The 19,240-nt window shown below is 37.5% G+C and overlaps 1 protein-coding gene across 1 annotated transcript; it reads right to left on the bottom strand.

Annotated features, from left to right (window-relative positions):
* Positions 1 to 1,036: 1,036 nt before the first annotated feature.
* TIMM17A (translocase of inner mitochondrial membrane 17A) lies at positions 1,037 to 18,894 on the bottom strand. Its single transcript, XM_023501880.2, has 8 exons — positions 18,764 to 18,894; positions 17,890 to 18,007; positions 16,925 to 17,265; positions 9,251 to 9,350; positions 9,042 to 9,105; positions 5,477 to 5,605; positions 4,225 to 4,335; positions 1,037 to 1,555 (listed from the first exon to the last, which is right to left on the bottom strand). Exons 2-8 carry the CDS (start codon positions 17,899 to 17,901, stop codon positions 1,470 to 1,472), a joined length of 843 nt encoding a protein of 280 aa, XP_023357648.2. The 5' UTR covers positions 17,902 to 18,007; positions 18,764 to 18,894; the 3' UTR covers positions 1,037 to 1,469.
* Positions 18,895 to 19,240: the final 346 nt, after the last annotated feature.

Below are 19,240 nucleotides of genomic sequence, written 5' to 3'. Positions count from 1 at the left end.
CCCTAGGTCACATAGCTAGGATGTGTTTTTAAACTCAGGCCCTCCCGATTTCAGGGTAGGTGCTCTATCCACTGTGCCACTTAGCTGCCCTGAAGATTAAGGGTTTTACAAAAACAAAACAAAAAACAAAAAGACTTAAGGGTTTAACAAGTTTCCCACTCAGTCATGGCACTCCATTTGTGTAAAAGAAATTCACATTATTCTTAAGACAAGCCTCAACATTCCAGTAAAGCAACATTGAATTTTCTCTGCAATTCAAAATCCTCAGCTTGATTTTTAGCCGCCTTGTGCAACCAATAATCAAAGAGCTTTAAATAAAAATCGCATTTTAAAAAAATCATCAAATATCTAACTTGGTGCACAGGGATTAATTAATGCTTATGATGAATTTTCCATTTCACACTCTAGCAGTTTTAAGTACAGTCACCAAACTAGATTCCTTAGAGACAGGGTCTGTTTAATTCATCTTTGTGTTCTTTATAATGGCAAGTATATAATTAGCACTCGGTAAAGTGAATGCTGTTGCAAATCAAAGTGTCTGGTTATACCTTCTGGTAGTTCATGATGATTTAGTCAAGAAATATCAGCAACTCGGCTCACCTAACTAGGTTTACAAGACCTAAAAAGACCTTCCCCATTATATATGTGTAAAAATCAGTTGAGACCACAAAAGCATCACAAAAAATCTCCATATTTTATTTTCAATCCCACAAATAAACAACAAACTTTTCCAATAATGAAAACTATTCCAACTCTGAGCTCTCCCTTTACAGGACCAAGCATTTTGGATACCAGTCACTTCTGGTGAAATTTCTAATGGTCAGAAACCAAGGCACAGTAGCCTCAGAAAAGTCTTGTAGTTCACAGTCTCAAAAGGGCAAACATATTATTTTTGTATAAGGCGATGTTGTGTGAAAAATCAGCACTTTACTGTATCTGTTTGATGCTTAAAAGTATTTTCTAAAAACCTGTGTGGGTTGGCATCAACTTTGGTACACAATCCATTTCAGGAGTAAGAATAGATTCTAACTCCATCACATGCAAGTTTAAAAATCTATTATTGTTGAGAAGATGAAGTACTTGATGAAAGTGGAACACTACTACTGATGATCTTGAAAGAACAAATTCCAGGGATTATTATTGTTTGAACCACAGAACAACAAACCAGGCAGAGAAGTCCATAAGGAAATCAATTTCAATATTCTCCCAACTTTGGTCCTTCATCTTCTAAGCATTTAAAAGTATTTCTAGACATTTATTTTTATTACAAATGCAATCCAAGTATTAATAAATAAAATTAAACTTTTAGACTTTCTGTCCCAGGTTCTTTTTAAATAGAAAAAGTGCTAAGTGTTTCTTCAGAGTATAGTCCGCCTTTCTTGTCCAAATCAGACTGTAACTTGGTCTTCCAGAATCTTTTTAGAACTAAAGATTGTATACTAATAAGAAACCTCAGGGCAACAGTTTCATTATTGATACTGACGATAGTCTCCAAATGGTGAGGGTGGCAACTGAGCTGGAGGCAACTGGGAAGGATCATCAACAAACTGGGGTCCTGCAATTGACATAAATGTTTAAGTTTCATTCTTAAATATCAAGAAGTTACAGCTAAGAGCAATATAATAAGGTTGAGTAAATTAAGTCTGCATTGAGTCCAACCAAATGGAAAATACATTGCATTAAACTAAGGACATCAGTCTAGTTTTATTTTTAGGGTTGCCTAATTCCTGTACTAGCGTGACAGAATTGGAGGCACTTCAAACTGAGGAGGATAGATGACAGTCTGGCTTCCCTTGTGTTTTAAGAGTCAAGATCTCTCCACTGCTGAGCCAGAAATGCAATGTAAATTAATTTCAGCAAGAAGCAGAGTCAAAATTTTAAGTAACTATAGTAACAAGCTGCTATAGCCACCCAAACTGGGATAGGTATTACTTAAAAAGCATTTTTTCCTCAATTTCATGGCAAATGGAAGAAATCCTATTCTGTCAAACATTTATAAAATGCAGGTATGCTGTGTTTTAAGACATTCCAGTGAATCTGACCCTATAAAATCAATCAAGTAGGCAATGGAAACTCTGAAGAGGAAGATGATGCTCATGACTAGTGCTAGGGATGGAATCTTGTGGAACTAAGTTTGCAGAGAATGGAGTGATAAACAATGACATAAAACTTTTAAGGTCTACTTTCTTTACAACCCTGTTTTATAGGAAATACAAGTGTCATTTCGTTTTACAGATGGAAACTAAAACTTCAAGAGGCTTGCCCATAAGTCTTACCTTCTTCAAGTGTAGCAATGTTTTGCATTCTTTGCATTGTCTTTTGATGCTTGAAAGGTGTGTGATTTTGGGTGTGTGAGCACATGTATATATGAAAATGAGTATTTTACAAAATTTTTTAAAATGAGAATTAGATACACCAAAGTTTTCTCCTCACAAAGTGCTTCACTACCTCAATAGCAGCAACATTTAATGCAATTCAGAGAATTATAATCATCTGCCTCCTTGCTATACAAAATACTTTTGTATTTTTCATCAATTTCAAGATCAATTTTTCCCTACAGAAATTTCTTTGAAAATGTTATTTAATTTTGTACATGATTTACTTTCCAAGAGATTTTAAAAATATTTTTCCAGAAATATTGATCTATTGCAAAAACAGGTTATTTCTGAGACTTAAAAAAAAAAAAAAAAAAAAAAAATCAAGCAAAAGCCAGATTAAAAATGTCTTTAAAGATTACTTTGTTATTTCTAGATAAATGATTTGCTTTAGTGACTGAACTCTTCAAGAAAATTTGCCAAAGCAAGTAAAGCATAATCAAAAATGCCCACATTTCCTTTACAGAGTTAGGATATATGGAAAATTTTAACATGTTTTTACTTTTTGTGAAGATATTAATATGACCATTTTCATTTTTGCATTCTGACTCTGAAATTTTAAAAGTATTCTAAGTATGGCAGAACATGGCTCTCTCAATTGGGTGAGAAATGAGGTGACTAAAAAGTACACAGATCAGACAGAAAGAGCCCATGAGGTCATCCAGTCCCTCCCAATGGTATCTAATGAGCAGAGCACTATTTCAAAGCTATGCCACAAGGACATGGGATCTTTGCTCAGTGCATAGGGAAATGAAATCAAATTAAGAGAGATAGTCTATTCTGCATACTTTATACTGATTCTTGTCCAACTGCTTGAACAAAAAATTCTCAACTTGTTTCACTCCTCTGTTACGTCTTTTTAAAGAACAGGCAAGTCAATGTTTTGCTATTACTGTCTCAGACAGAAAGTGATCCCTTTTTGTTAGTTCCAACAGCAGTCCCTGATACCATTATTCTCCTCTGTGCTCCAGGGAAAAACTGTTCCAAATTTAGAGTAAGAGCTGTTTCAAGTTTCTATGGTTACAATGTTCAAACTAAATTCAATGTGATCATTAGCTCCTAAATTTTTCTCCCTAAATGCTGTAGATAAAGAATAGCTAACAGCCAACAAGCAATAACATGCATCTTACCAATGAAGTTTCATGATCCCTTTTCTCCCAGTTAACCCAAATGCTTAAAAAAAAGCAAATTAATTTGTGGAAAATATTCACTATAAAATATATATAGCTACAGTTATTTTATTTTTCTTTAAAACAGTTGTTGATGTTTGCATTTTGGTTTTTCTCCCCGGGTTATTTTTACCTTCTGAATCCAATTCTTCCTGTGCAACAAACAAGAGAACTGTTTGGTACTGCACATATATATTGTATCTAGGATATACTATGACATATTTAACATGTATAGGACTGCTTGCCATCTGGGGGAGGAGGTGAAGGGAGGAAGGGGAAAAGTCGGAACAGAAGTGAGTGCAAGGGATAATGTAAAAAATTACCCAGGCATGGACTCTTGTCAATAAAAAGTTACATTAAAAAAAAAAAAAAGCAAAAAAAAGCATGAATACAACAACAAAAACAGTTGTTGAAATCCACATTCTATTCTTCAAAGGGCACTATCCCTATGACCAACATCCTCAGGGTTTCCACAACAAAATGTGAATATAGTTCAAACACAAGATAGATAGATATCTCCCCGACTCCCCAAATGTTGTTTAAACCATTAGCCCAAATAAATTCAAGCGACAGTATAGATCTAAAAGATGAGTGAACAATGCAAAACCAAGATTTTTGGCTTTTGAGAATATTATTTATATATTGAGACTACTACTAGATTCTAGAAGAGGAAAACTTACCATTTGGAAATTGTGAAGATGCAAATCTTGTTAACAGGATACCAGCTCCTTCTATTAAAGCCAGAAGAATGCCACCCATTGCAGCTGAACCAACCATGGCCACTGGTCCATCTGAAGGTATCAATGACAAGAGAAATTAATTTCCAATTCTGACTTTATGTTTATTCATTAGCTACACTAGGAGACTGACATGAGCCCAGTAAATACATAATAATACTTAACCTAAGTTCCCTGGCTTTGCTTATTAGAAAATATTTGAAGTTATATTTCAATAAAATTAAGTTTCATTTTTTTATTCATTAATAACTCAACATACTTTATTTTATGCTCTTAAAAACATTATTCTAAAGGATCCACAGGGCTTCATCAGACCACCAAAGGAATACATGACAGAAAAAAGGGTTAATCACTGATCTAAATGAAGTCTGGTCAGCTTTTTGTCTCAAGAATTCAAAAGGCCAAAAATTAGCTGCGACAGTTCATCTTTTTACCAAAGGGTAGAAAATTATGTTTAAGATCTCTCCCTAATCAACAGGATTTCAGTTTAATTTGATGCTTTCAGGTTCACTCAAACTTGCCCTAGAATAAACCCGACACCTTCTGCACTATCCTCAGAATTATCTTTATTTCCTTGGGATTCCTTCTGTTTTCCCCAGGTTTGAAGAGTTTGAATTTATAAGACATTGGGGACCAAGTAGGCCTTCTCTTCCTTTTCTGTACCAAATCCACATCCCAGAAGTCAGAACAGATATGGAATGACCTTTGGAGGTACTTGGACATTCAACTTGTCTGTCAACTATTATATATTAGGTATCCCAAATTCTGAGTATCCTTTTATGAGATAGTGTTTTTAAAAAGCTCAACTGCTAGTAAGTTGCCATCACAGATGTTGAACTTAGCATTAGCTGTTCCTGCTTGATATATATATATATATATCAAGTGTCTGACCCTGAACAATCTTCTCACAAAACTGTTTCAAATACATTATAAAAGGTTCGGATGAAGAAATATTTAAGGAAGCAAGTCTATTTTTTGATAAAATGTCAAGAAATGCTATACCGTCACATTCAAAAATGTCAAGATAATAGGTGTTTTTCCTTTCTGAATTGCTATTATGTATACTTCTGTTATCAAACAAAACTTAGCTTTTCCCCTACAGCTATCATTTCTCACATGCTAAATGACAAAGTAAAGATGTAATGTTTATTGAGGTCTTCCAAATAATCTTCTATTATAGCCATGAGTTTCTTACTTCTTGCTGCCAATATGGCTCCAGTTAAGGCACCACTTGTGATAGAATTCCATGGATCTTCTTTTCCTCTGACTTTTACCATACTGCAATCAATCATGGAAAAGAGACCTCCCCAAACTGCAAAGCTACCTGTTTGGTTTAAAACAAAAACTCCTATTAAAATGCAAAAATTATTTTCCTGCTATTAACAAAATGATCTAGTAGGAAACAAGTAGAAATCAAATTCTACTCTTTATGAATTACTGCACAATTTGAACACACACCACAAATCTGCACGAGAATTGAATAAAGTCAGAATACTTAGCTTAAAAAAAAGCTTGAATTGTTATACAAGATGAAAATATTAGAAACACCACTAGCTTGATAAATCAGGGCTAAAAGAAATCAGGCTGCACCAAGTATGCTTTGTCCCATTGTCATATATTTGAGCTTTCTTTCTTAACCATTATTTTTTTTCTGATTTCAGTAGTTTTTTCTTATCTTATTTTCTTCATTCATTCATTTAGCATCTAACCATGCTAGCTGCTGAAGGGACAATTCTCATTCCTTTCCCTTATTAATGGCTATAAACTATACAATCAGGTCATAACCTGATGCATCAAGAAAAAAAAAAAAAAAAGAACTGGTTTTATAAGAGTTAATATAAAAATGGAATTATAAGAGTCAGCATGGGTTCATCCATAGGTCATGCCAGAATAATATGTTATTTTTTTTCCTGAGAGGTCAGGAAATGGATAATGACAAAGGGAAAAGATTACAGATATTATAAAGTTGGAATTCAGGAAGGCATTTAAGATAGACTGCAATATTCTTCTGGACAAGGTAAACCAGATAAAGGCTGAGTATTCTAATTAGATTCAGAATTAGTTAAATGACTTGATCTAAAGAATGGTGATTAATGGATCTGTCACCTTGAAAGAACAAGTTCTCCAAGATTTGCTTTTGCTCAATTATACTCAGGTTTCTAAATTTTCTTTAAACCAAGGCTCAGATGATATTCTTATTATTAAATTTGTGACTGACATGAAGCTAGAAAGATCAATTATTAAGCTGAAGAAAAAAAAAAAAAGATGAAAAATATCCTGATAGGCTTAGACCAAGGAGCTAAATCTAATTAAGAAAAAGTTGTAAAAGGCATAAATTTAAAGTCTTACATTTGGATTTAAAACAAAACAAAAAACTCTACAAGTATAGCTAGATAATAGTTCACGTGAAAAAGATTTTTTTAAAAAATGCAATTTAGAACTTTATGTATCAATACTGTAAGATGGCAATCAAAAGAAATGTGATCTTAAGCTGTCATTAGAATGGGAGAGGTGATGAAACAGATCAGATGACTCTGGAGTCCTGTGTTTACTTATTCAGGAATATAAGCAAGGGAAAATACATTTAACACAGTGAACTGAATGGAAACTGTCATACAAGGATCATTTGAGGGAAATGATGATCAGCTTGAAAAAAAGATTCTAGGAGTGGTACATAACAGCTGTTTACAAACCTCCCCCACCCCCCACAAAAAACCCTTTCTTAGTTCAGCCAACAAGGGCAAAACAGATACCTATGAATGGAAGCTGCAAAGATACAGATTTGGGCTTACTGTCAACTGCAGAATGGGGCTGCCCTGGGCATGTCCAGTTACTAGTGATCTTCAAGTAGAGACTACATGATTATCTGTTGTGGCATAAGACATTATCGTTTAGGGACAGGTTGGATTCAGTCATTTCTGTAACTGAATAGCATATAGAATACATCACGGGTCTAATGTGTTTTTAAAATATTAAGTTATGCTGTTACTCATTTTGCAGTACTTTTGGTTTGTCACAACAAGCATTTAAGCAAAAATGAGTTAATTACTATTTCCTTACTACGCTATTGTGATTGAAGACAAAGTTAAAAAGGGATAGTATAATTAAAAAAAAAAATCTACTACAAATAACAATGATCAATATTGTTCACTGAAAGCTTAGCGAGTTTTACATTTGGTTGCATATTACTTTTCTAGCAGACATGGTTAAAGCATGAGAATGTTGTGCACTGAAAGTACAAGGTGATCAAGAAGGGATACCTGGAAGAGAAGGCAGAATGAGGAAAGAAAACTATGGAGGAGCAGCTTCTGGGAGAATAGGATTGTGCAGGATCTTAAGCCAGGATCAGGCAGGAACATAAGCCAGTTTGGTGACGTATAAGATCAACAGGGGATACCATCTCCAATTTATCACTTTGCAATGACTACTGAGGTTGTGAGGTTTTTGGTAACATACATTTATATTCAAAATACGGGGTGCCTTCATTGCTAGTGAACTGGCTCACCAAACACCCTAAAAGTGAAGTCAGATTTTCCCCAGCCATTCCTGCCAGAGTAGGTTTAGTAGACTGTTCACTCATAATCAGCAGTTCACCTCTCATCTATATCTGGAATACTCATTCTAACTAATCTTTGCTTCTTAGAATCCTTAGCTTCCCTCAATTTTTAACTCAAGGGCAATCTCCTCAGTTTTTACCATAATTCCTCGACTCTCTAAATTGATTTATACATATACATTTATACAAACTATTATCCTGCAAGATGAAATTAAATTTGAATCTTATCTCCTCAGATCATTTCCTTCCCTGAATTTGATCACACTCCCCTTCATTCTGCTTTTTCATCTGCTGTCTCCCACATACGACTGAGATCCTTGAGGACAAAAAGGATCTTACAAAGAAAAGCTTAAGATTCTTTGTATCTCCATAGTTTACATATGTAAGCACATAGTGTTTAATAAATGTTTACTAATTAGTAAAGTCTCACAGGATTCAAGCTCAATTTACTTTTCTTCATCTATATATACTACTGAAACCATGGGATTCATAGGTTCTGGGGAATCACACAAAGTTCAAATTAAGCCAGGTCCTTTCATAGTTTACAAATAAACAGGGGGTATTACATATACACCATTGCTATGTGTTTATGTACTTGAGAGGTAGAAACAAGGTGTAATGTAAGGTTTAAAGGAGAAAAGGTCTTTAATGATGAGAAAGATCAGGGGAGGTGTTTTACTGGAATAGTGACATTTGAACTAGGTTTTAATGAATGGCCAAGAATTCATCAATAAGCCCAAGGAAGAACATTTTGCATTTCTCTTCACCAGGTACTTCCAGATACACTGCTGATTGTGCAGAGCTCAGTAACTATAATCATCTTCTAATTTTTTGGCATTCATTTACTTTTGTATCCCAAAAAAATAGCTCTCCTACTTTTCAACTTCTCTCATAAGATACTGTACAGTTTTAACACTATATTTCAGTTTCCCCAGAAGTCTCAAAACCTGCAACTTTAAAGATTTCCCCCCTTCTATCCAAAATATGTATTTTGGGGCAATGAAGAAGGGTTTACCTTAATAAGGTCTAGTATAAAAGATCTATTTTTTGAAACAGGCCACATGGGTATCAGATAATGAAATTAATTATTTTCCAGGAATAAGCAATTACAGCCAAACTGAGATCAACAATTGGCAAAAAAAAAAGTATGAAAGTTCATCTTCAGTAATTAAAAATAAAATCTGAATGTGAAATAATTCTTTACCTCCCAATTGTGGTGCTCTGGTTTTGATGGCTGTCATACTGCCTCGAAGCCTGTGGCTTACTCCCTATGGAAACAAAATCAAATGACCAGAAAATATCAGAAACACAATTGGTTTCCAACTCACTGGCAGAATCTGTTTTATTATAATTTTTTTTTAAATGTTCAAATCTGGGTTCCATATAGAAGACACTAGTTTTCCATTCACTTACCACAGGAGAATTGCGAAAACCTTTGATTGCTTGGAAGATACCACCTCCTATGGTACCCATAGTGAAAGCCCCACCACAGTCATCCACAATTCGCCAGGGGCTAAGAGGAAAAAGAAAAAAACAAACAAAAATCCTTTTAAAGAAGTCACATATCTCAAAAGTTTGCTTTTTCCACAAAACCTTCCCTGTTTAAATGAATGGCAAACCTCAAACACAGACCTAGCCCAATTAATGAAATTGTACCTCACAAAATATATATAGAGCTATATGGCAGTCAATTTAAGTTAATGAAGCTATAACAAAGGACTATGAATGTAAGTTCCCACTTTCCACCGCACTCAGTTCATGTGAAAATAACTTTGGTTGATGATCTATCAATCATTAAGTATTTATTATGCATCTACTATCACCAAGCATTATGCTAGATGCTGTGGACCCCAATACAAAGAACGAAACTATTTTTATTCACAAGCTGCCTACTACTTTCTAATAAAGAAGACAAGTAGGTATAAAATATAAACATCATAAAGTTAATAAATACAAAAATATACTAAGTAGTTTGGGAGGTGGTCCATTAGTAGTTGAGAGGACCGCGTAGAAGATGGTGTGGGAGCTGACATTCTTTGCAGAAGGAGATAACTTCATAGAAGATAGTACATACTGTCATACTAGATTCACATTAGGTTAGTTCTGGAGAACTGCTTTCTCCTTTTTCATGCTTTGCCCCAAGAGGTTGCTCCCTGGGGTGGAGAAAGGAGAAATGTATTTTGAAATGAACAGAACTAACTAAGAATATTGATACAGAAGATAAAGAAAATCCATCTACTAATGCAAGTCATCTTCCCTGCAATTCATCTCAGAAAAGTGCCTAGCACATTGCAAAGTTAAGGGATTTGTTCAAAGCCTCATCCATCTGAGGCAGAATGGAAATCTAGATCTTTCTGGTTTGAGGCCAGCTCTCTATCCAGTGAGACAAGATTGCCTCTAAATGAAAATGAAGGTGATAGAAAAACAAACAAATACTAATACTTGACTTTGGAAAGAAATATCACTCTGGCAGCTGGGGAAAGAATGTACTAGAGAAGACAATCATATGAGAGGTCATTTAATACTAAATGAAGGTGCTGGGATAGTTTTATGAGTACCCAAGAGGGAACAGATGCATATAAGAGATGCTGTAAAAACAAACAAGACAGAGCAGCTACGCCCTTTGGAGAGGCCTCTTAAGAGACTGCATCATGTGTGGAGGATGCTTTAGAGCAGGAGTCCTCAAACTACTGCCCACGGACTAGATGAGGCAGCTGAGGACGTTTATTCCCTTCACCCAGGGCTATGAAGTTTCTTTATTTAAAGGCCCACAAAACAAAGTTTTTGTTTTTATTAAGTCTGGTCCTCCAATAGTCTGAGGGACAGTTAACTGGCCCCCATTTAAAAAGTTTTGAGGATCCCTGCTTTAGAAGTTGTTCCTGGTCAGGTGTGGATGGCTATCCCTTCCAATTGAGATTCCTGGTTCTATTTAGTCTAAAATTCAAATTGAATCTATAAATTCTAAGAATGCAGTTTAGACATCCCTTCTCTATAATTACATAGTAAATACCATTTATTCAAACATGTCTGTTGGCACCAATCATCATCAACTAGTATTAGTTAAAACTTGCTTGATTATAAAGCACTAGAAAAGGCCTACTCACGAAACTTCAAAGAAAGATTTGCTGGTGACAACTAGATATCGAAATCTTCAGTAAATTAGCCTAGTCCATGTTTTAATGTTCCACATACAATAACTGGTTTTTAAAAATTAAATGAGTCAATCAATACACCTGAAACCTATAAAGAAAGATCTATCTTGTGGTCACACACATAATCATTAGTGACAAAGTAAAAAGTAAAGTAAGTAAATACACAATAATAAAAACAAGTAAATGTCTATGCATGGTCTTTTAATAGAATCAAGATCACTATTCAATGGTAGTGATCAGGTCAGCCAGAAAACTTTCATGTGAAGAGTAGAATAAATATTGTCCCAGTTAGGAAGAGAATTTCATACAATACTTCTTCCACCATCTCATAACTAGAATTATTCATGCTACATACTCAAGTTATGTATTTAAAAACATACATTTTCATTCACACTGTATGGCTCACAAATGAGTTGGGACAGATTCCCCACTCCTGCTTTAAAGGATGATGAATATATATATATATATATATATATATATATATATATATACACACACACACACACACACACACACACATTTCAAACCTAAAGCAAAAAAGGCAGGAATTTGAAAAGCATATCAAGCAGGTTGTGAACTAACTTGGCTGAAGTACATCATAGATATTTTTATAATAGGAGGAAGTAAAATCGAATAGTTAGGTTGAGAGACAGGCATTAGATGCTAAGCCAGAGTTTAGATATTAATGTAAAAGCAATGGGGAACCATTTAAAATATTTTGCAAAGTAATGACTAATACAGTATTTAAAAAAAAAAAAAATAGGTTGCCTTTTGTTTGATGAATGACCAAGGTGATATAAGGTTGATGTGGGAACCTTGCTCAGTTTTCAGTTATATCCGTCACATCATGACCCCATTTTGGAGTGTTATTCGCAGAAGTGATAGTTTATCACTTCCTTTTCCAGATCATTTTAAAGATGAAGAACTGAGGCAAAGCAGGGTTAAGAGACTTGCCCAAGATCACGTATTTGAACTCATAACCACAAGTCTTCCTGACATCAGGCCCAGCACTCTAGCCAGTGCACCACCTAGCAGTTCTGACAATTACTACATAGTCCAATGCCAAAATAAAGAGTTCTTTCTGAATGAACTAGGATTTGATAGCAATGCTTGGGAAAGGAAAAGTAAACTAACACAAAAGAATCAACAGGAATCTGCCTGGAGAGGCAGCCTACACACAGGGTAGCCATTTCAGAGTTGGCAACAAAGGAGAAGGACGGCACTAAAACAAGTGTTGGGAACAAGAACATGTTCAAGGGCTATCAGGAAGTTGGCTGGACCGCTTCATTCAACTCTGAAGGGTTAGTCATTAGAGCCAAGTAAAGGATGACCCACCACCCCAAACTATATCTTGGCCTCAAGATCAAAGGGTTGGATTTAATACTAGAGACCTTTGGGGTCAACCACCAGCTCCTGGGGCCCGATTTCTCATCTGTAAAATAAGAACCTTAAAATAGTTGTCCCCCAAAACTTCCAGCTCTGAAAAATCTGATTCTGTATTTTGTTGTCTGGTTAACCCATACACTGCTAAGGTCTCCAAGACTAGAATAATCAGTCAAGACTGCCCAAACATTCACATTATGTAAAGTGTTACAGCAACTCATTCAATATTCTCAAAGATGCATTTCATCAAGCTCAATATTTCTAGTGAGTTCTCAATATTCATACCAAGTTCAATGTATATTGTGTGGGGTACACCTCTTTATCATAGTTGGCAAAACTAGAGGAAAATAGCAATTTTGGAGTTCTTGTAGGATAGGAGTTGTTGGTGAAGCTGTGAATTAGTTCAATCACCATGGAGAACAATTTGGAAGTAAATGTTAACAAGTCACTAAACTATATATAACTTTTGATAGAGTAAATTACTATTAGGCATATGCCCCAAAGAGATCAAGGACAGAGTTGTACAAAGACCCTTATAAAATTTATGCCAACACTTTTTGTTGCTGTCAACTAGAAAAAACATAGCTACACATCACTGGGGGAAACTGAGGTATGGATATATTGTTCTATAAGTAATCAAGAAAATGACAGAGAAATTTGAAAAGATATTTATAATCTATAAAAATTAAGACAATGAAATGTGAAAAATCAGAATTTACACAATTACAAATTAATATGGAAGGAAAAACTGAAAAATCTCAGAACCCTGACCAATGTAGCAATTAAACAATTTCTAGACAGATGAAAGAGAATTACACTCAGCAGAGAGGTAATGGAGTAGAAGTTCAAATGAGACACTCAATTCTCAGACATGACCAATGTGTTTGTCTATAACTGTTCCAGGATTTTATCTGGAGGGAAAGAATTGCCATTAGTGAGTAAATGATAAATATAAAGGAAAAAAAAATTATGCACATTAGAAAGCAAGACTACAGAAGGGAAAACATTTATCATTATTCTGTTGAATTACATTTATTTTTAAAAACAGTATATAGCTGTTCAGTTTTTTATCGTCTTTTGGTTTAAGTTCACAATTTAAAAAAATGATAGAGCTCTTATACTCAAGAAATAATATATAATTAGAAAGTAAAGGATAAGTATAAAGGTTAACAGTACAAAGAAAATTTTTTCCTCCCTTCCTCCCCCTAACTCTACACTCCACAAGAGTCTATTACCCTCTAATATGTCTTCCCTTTCCTTATCCAATTGGTGATTGGATAGGTAGATATGATAATCATCAGCATAGAGGTGGTAATTAAATCCACAAAAATTCATGAAAGAGAAGAGAGGTGTCCGGAAATCTTCTAAGAAGAATGGCAAGGAGGAAAGGGTAATCAATGGTGTTTAAGACAACAGAGCGTTAAGGTGAGTTAGGGCTAGATTTGGAGTCAGAAAATCTATATCAAACTCAAGCTCTTCCTATAATGTATGTGATTCTGAACTAATTTTGAGTTGCTCTGAATCAATTTCTCCACCCATAAGACATGGGAGTGTGTGTCTGGAGTCTGGTGACTTTTTTTTCTGCCAAGCCTCTAGTTCATCCTATAGGTTGGCAAGACCAGTTAGGAGGATCAAAACCAGTTAGAAGATCTGACCAATCCCTACAGTTCACTGGAATGAAAAGGAAGCTGATGCAGGGACAATCACTGAGACCAAAGCACTAGAGTATGGAAAGGACAAGACTCAAATATGATATTTAAGTTTCCCTCAGAGGAGAATGGTTGGTGTTCCTATAACTTGAATTGAAAAGATATTAGGAGTAGTTGGGCAATGAGAAGTTAATCTAAGTTCACCTCTTTTCAATTATAGCTTAAGAGACAGGAGGGAGCTACAAGAAGGATATTATGAAATCATATATAATAAAGCTGATAGCTAAAAGTCAATGGAATAGATGACATCAAAATACATCTAAGTACAGAGCCTTTTTTTTTTTTTGATGGCGGAAATAATCATATTAATACTACCAACCACTCTTGTGACTTCATCACCTGCCTGGCCAATGACAATACCTAATTGTAATTCATCCCTCCACCTAGTTTTTCTAATTCAGGAATCCTGCCCAGTGGCCAAAGTGATTTTTTTTTTTTTTTTTTTTTTTTTTGCTGAGGCAACTGGGGTTCAATGACTTGCCCAGGGTCACATAGCTAGGAAGTGTTTAAGTGTCAGAGGCCAGATTTGAATTTAGGTCTTCCTGACTTGAGGCTGGACACCCTAGGGCCACCTAGCTGCCCCCAAAGTGATATTCTTAAGTACATATCACTTCCCTGCTCAAAAAACTCCATTACCTCTAGGACAAAATTCAATTTTCGATTTGGGCATTTGAAGCCTTTCACAATTGGGCCTCCAGCCTATCTTTCCAGATTGATATTATGCATTCTATATTTTGGTGAAACTAGTCTACTTGCTATTGCTCATACCGGCAACTCCATTCTATTTCCATCATTTCTTACCCATTTCTGCTGCTTAGAACTCCCAACCCCTGCCTCTTTTTAAGATTCAAAAATTCAAATATGCTACCTCTTATACAAAGCCAACCCTAATTCCTTCACTTAATGCTTTCCCTCACTATCATCATACCCTACCCTCAGAAATTACTTTGGATTAACTTCTTTGTGATTTCTCCCCATATAAAGTTTATTTTTGACTGTGTCCTTTAAGCGTCTGATACATATATAATAGACTGGCAAGTTAAGAGGAAGGGGCATAGGGGATAAGAAGTTAAGATTCATAGCACCATCAGAATTCAATATTATACAAGTTAAGGAAGAATCAAGTCTTGAGAAGGTAATCAGCAGCTTCAGAAGGAATAAAAAGGAGTGGAAAAAAATGAAAATGATTAGGTCAATGTTAATCTGCTGAGAGGAAGTTTTCTTCCTATCTTCCTATTGAATCTTCTTTTCATCACTTATACTGTTGCCAATTTGGTTCAAATCTTTCTGTGCTATTCTAAAAGCTTCCAGTTGAAGTTTTCCCTTTCTCCTCTCCAACTCATCCTTTTCACTCAATAATCATCTTCTTAAAATAATATACTACTAGATTCACCATGCACAATTTTCCCTTCTCAAAAATCTTCTATGGGGTGAAATACAAGATCCTCTGCAATATGGCAACAATCTACATTTTAAGTCTTACTTTGCTTTAATTGCCTTCATGCATTCTCAGTTCTAACTATATTCCAACTACTCGACAAGTGACCCATACATACCGAGGTAACTTTAAAACTTTTGTTTTTGTTCATGCCTGGAAAACACTTCCCCCCCCCCCCCCCCCCCCCCCCCCCCCCCCCCCCTTCTCATCTCAACCCACTGATTTTTTCCTCTAGTTCTAACATTTCCATTTCAGGATACACTCACCTAAGTGTCTCCTCCTTTTACAATATATTATCCCATTCTTCCCAGACATACTTATCTGCATACACTTTCCATAAACTCAGATAAGGTCTTTGGAGACAGGGGCTCTTTTCCCTCTCTATACCTCCAACAACTAATACTTAGTCGTTAACGTTAAATTGAAAGACAGTTTGAAAAGGATTAAGGCAAAACAAGTGGCAGCAGCAGCTAATATATTCTTTAAAGCATGTGGTGCTGAACAGAAAGGGGAGATTGGTGGGCTTTCTCTCCCAGGATAGAGGAGGGAAAGGAATAAGCTCCTGTCAGATGGTGGCGTCCCCATTTCACAGATGAGCAGGCCGAAACCAAGGCTGAGTAAGGCCCAAGGTCACCTAGCTAGGTAAGGGGCCCCGCTACCCCCGGCCTCTGACCGCGGCGGCGGGAGAGAAGCCGCCTCAGGCACCTCCCCTCCCACCGCGCTCAGACTGCGGGGCTGCTCTCCGGGACTCGGCAGATTAGAAGCCCCTAAGCGCATCCCGGGGACCCGAGGGTTCTGGGCTCCGGAGAGCGCCGGTTATCAGATAGTCCTCGGATGCACGGGGAGGCCCCGCCCCCGGCTGCCCGATCTCCGACCCTCGGGACCACCCCTCCCCCAGCCTATCGCTTCATTTACATTAACAACGGGACGCTAGACCGCGAGCCTCTCGGGGTGTCCCTGCACACACCGGCGCTTCACAGACGCTCACGGAGCCGGCCTGACCGCCCCGGGAGGCAGCCCCCGCCAGAGAAGGCAAGGTTGTTTCGGAAACGCCCGCCCCGGGGACCCCCGCCCTCCCCCACGCCGCGTCCCCGGAGGCAGGGCCCCGGGGGCCGCAGCACAGACCGGGGGGCGCCGGCGAGGTGGGCCAAGGCGCGGAATTCCCTTAAGGCTCGCGGGGCGGCCCCTACTCCTTCCCCCAAGCTCCAACGCGCAGCCTCCAGGCCCGGGGGCGTCGGGACCGCACGCAAGGTCACGGCCGAGCGACGCGAGGGAAGCCGGGGACATCGGCCGGGGGGGGGAAGAGGAGGAGACGGAGGCAGAGGCCGCCCCGCGGGCCCGAGCGAAGGGGCGAAGGTCAGGGAACGGGGGGCGGAAAGGGCAGGGAGCAGTCGGGGCGGCTCACCAGGGCTCACGAGCGTACTCCTCCATCTTGGATCCGGCGGCGCGGGGAATGCCGGGCAAACAGGGCGGAGCTCCAGCGCTCTCGGCGTGCAAGTGACCTCTGTCCCCTAGAGAGCCCCGGGGGAGGGCCGGGTGGCTAAGGCGGACGACGATTGGGTCACCTCTTTTTCCAGCGAGCCAATGGGAGAAGCAGCCCTGGGAGGCGTGGTGGGGCGCGGCTTCCCGAGAATTAGCTAAAAGAACGATTTCATCCCCGGAGAGGTCGGCGTCATGGGTTCGAATCCTCACTTGGCCGCAGCTTCGTCTGCAGATTCCATTTTCACTTGGGAAGTTTCCTAAACCCTAAAGAGATTCTGTTTTGAAATTTTGAATTACACTTATGAATGAATGAATGTTTCCTGGGGTCTGTGGTTAAGGTCTGGAGGTTATCTGACCTCCAAACCGAGCAAAATTTGGGTTCAAGTTCAAGTTCTGACTTAACCCCACCCCCATCCCCCCCCAGGTCAAATCCAGATGACCCTTGGCAAGTCCCGTAACTGAGTTTCCTCTGCTGCCCCAGTTTGCTCCACTAAAATGGGGTCATAATAATGGTGGTTGTGTATCCATTAGTTTGCAGCCAGTCAGCAAACATTAATTAATTTGTATCAGGCTGTACTAAGCAGAGGGCTACAAAGAAGCGCAAAGGAGAGTCTCTCTCCTGCAGAAGGTCCCTGCGTAATGAGACAGCCATCGCCAACCAAGAGGGACAGACTGAGGATAGTCCCAGCCGAAAGGCACCAAATGGAGGACTGGGCTAGTGGGGATGAATTAACTCGCTTTGCCAAACATTAGTGCCCAAGAGAGGGGGGATCTAGGGGCAGGTCACTTTCCCTTGCTCTATGGTTGCAGAGATCTAATCTGCACTGGTGAAAGGAGCTTCCTCGTTCAGAAGTTCCAGAAATCTATATAATAGTATTTACTACTCACCATGCCCACCATTCATCCTGCCTGCTCCTGGAGTCGTCCTAAAAATGCTTGCAGTCAGTCTATGCAATAGGAACCTTCCTCCCAACGCTTCCGAAATCAACCATTTTGCAGGCTATCTCTGTAAAAGTCCTTCAAACGTTAATAAAGGGACAAACAGGGCAATTCAGCAACACGTGCAAATATTTCACAGCCTCTCTTCTACACTGATCCCCCCCCAGACTGGCCCTCAGCTTTTCATTATATTTACTCTTACGCCGAGCTCTAAGAAAGAGCAGGGGTAAATAAAACTATTCACAAGTTACAACCTCTTTTTAATTATTAGTATTAATAATAGTAATTATTAGTAAAGTAATTTATTAGTATTAATTAAATTAGCACTAATTTAATTAGTAAATACTATTACTAGTATTAGTAATTAGTAAAAAATTACTGTAGTTTATTATTATTTGAAAAACTTTTCCCAATAATAATTTGTTTCTCTCATGAATCCCTTAATCTTTTATAACTCTGTAAATATTAAAATGACTAAATACATAATTTATTAACAAATGAAATCAATCATGAAAACAAACATATTTTCAGTACTTTGGTTACGAGAATGGTCACATCTCACTTTTTTTTTCTTCACTTTTTGAAATACAGTTTCATCATTCATTCCACTACATGTACTGATTAAAATTTCTGAGGAATCTGCTTAATATTTTATTAATTTCAGTTCTCAGGAAATAAGTGGTTTGTCCTTTGTTTTCTCCTCTGGAAACTATCTTCCCAAGAACACATGGAAAATGTAGTTCCTCACAGACTACTCATAATTTTTTTTATGTTTCTTAATAAAAACAGAGAAAATACTTTTCACAAGAAAAGTTTTCCTTACCTTTTTTTCTCTCTATCTTTTACATGGTTTGTCTCAAACGTATTCATGGATTAAAGATTAAAAACACATACTCATACTCCCCAGTTATATAAGGAGAAGCACCTCATTGGAAGACTGTTTAAACTGTCATCCTAAACTGACAGTCCCAACTGTTTTTTCCATAACATTCCGTTTGGCTCTTAAAAATACAGTACAGTAATATCTGCAGAAAAACTTAGTGCACTAACAGATTTTACAATATATTAGTAATTTGCCCCAGTGCTCTTCCAGTCTAAACACCATTGAACAAAAAGATAGTATAGGAGAAAGAAAATGATAATGATAATTATTATAATAACAGAGGCCGAATGGGTCAGTGGTTAGTGTATTGGATGTGGAGTCAGCAAGACTATAATAGTTCAAGTCCTTTAGACTTATATTGACTATATGACTCAGGGCAAATCAGAGTGCCAGGGCACCTTTTCTAAGCTCATGACA

The sequence above is a fragment of the Sarcophilus harrisii genome, chromosome 4 (assembly GCF_902635505.1).
Source record: "Sarcophilus harrisii chromosome 4, mSarHar1.11, whole genome shotgun sequence".
Taxonomy (NCBI): domain Eukaryota; kingdom Metazoa; phylum Chordata; class Mammalia; order Dasyuromorphia; family Dasyuridae; genus Sarcophilus; species Sarcophilus harrisii.
Note: the sequence above shows the minus strand (reverse complement) of the source record. Positions and strands in the feature narration are given on the sequence as shown.

Excerpts from the sequence above, each read along its gene's own strand:
- TIMM17A (XM_023501880.2), bottom strand. Across the intron at positions 5,606-9,041 it reads CAGAGCACCACAATTGGGAG|GTAGCTTTGCAGTTTGGGGA; the intron begins GTAAAGAATTAT and ends TAAACCAAACAG. Across the intron at positions 1,556-4,224 it reads ATCTTCACAATTTCCAAATG|GACCCCAGTTTGTTGATGAT; the intron begins GTAAGTTTTCCT and ends TGTCAATTGCAG.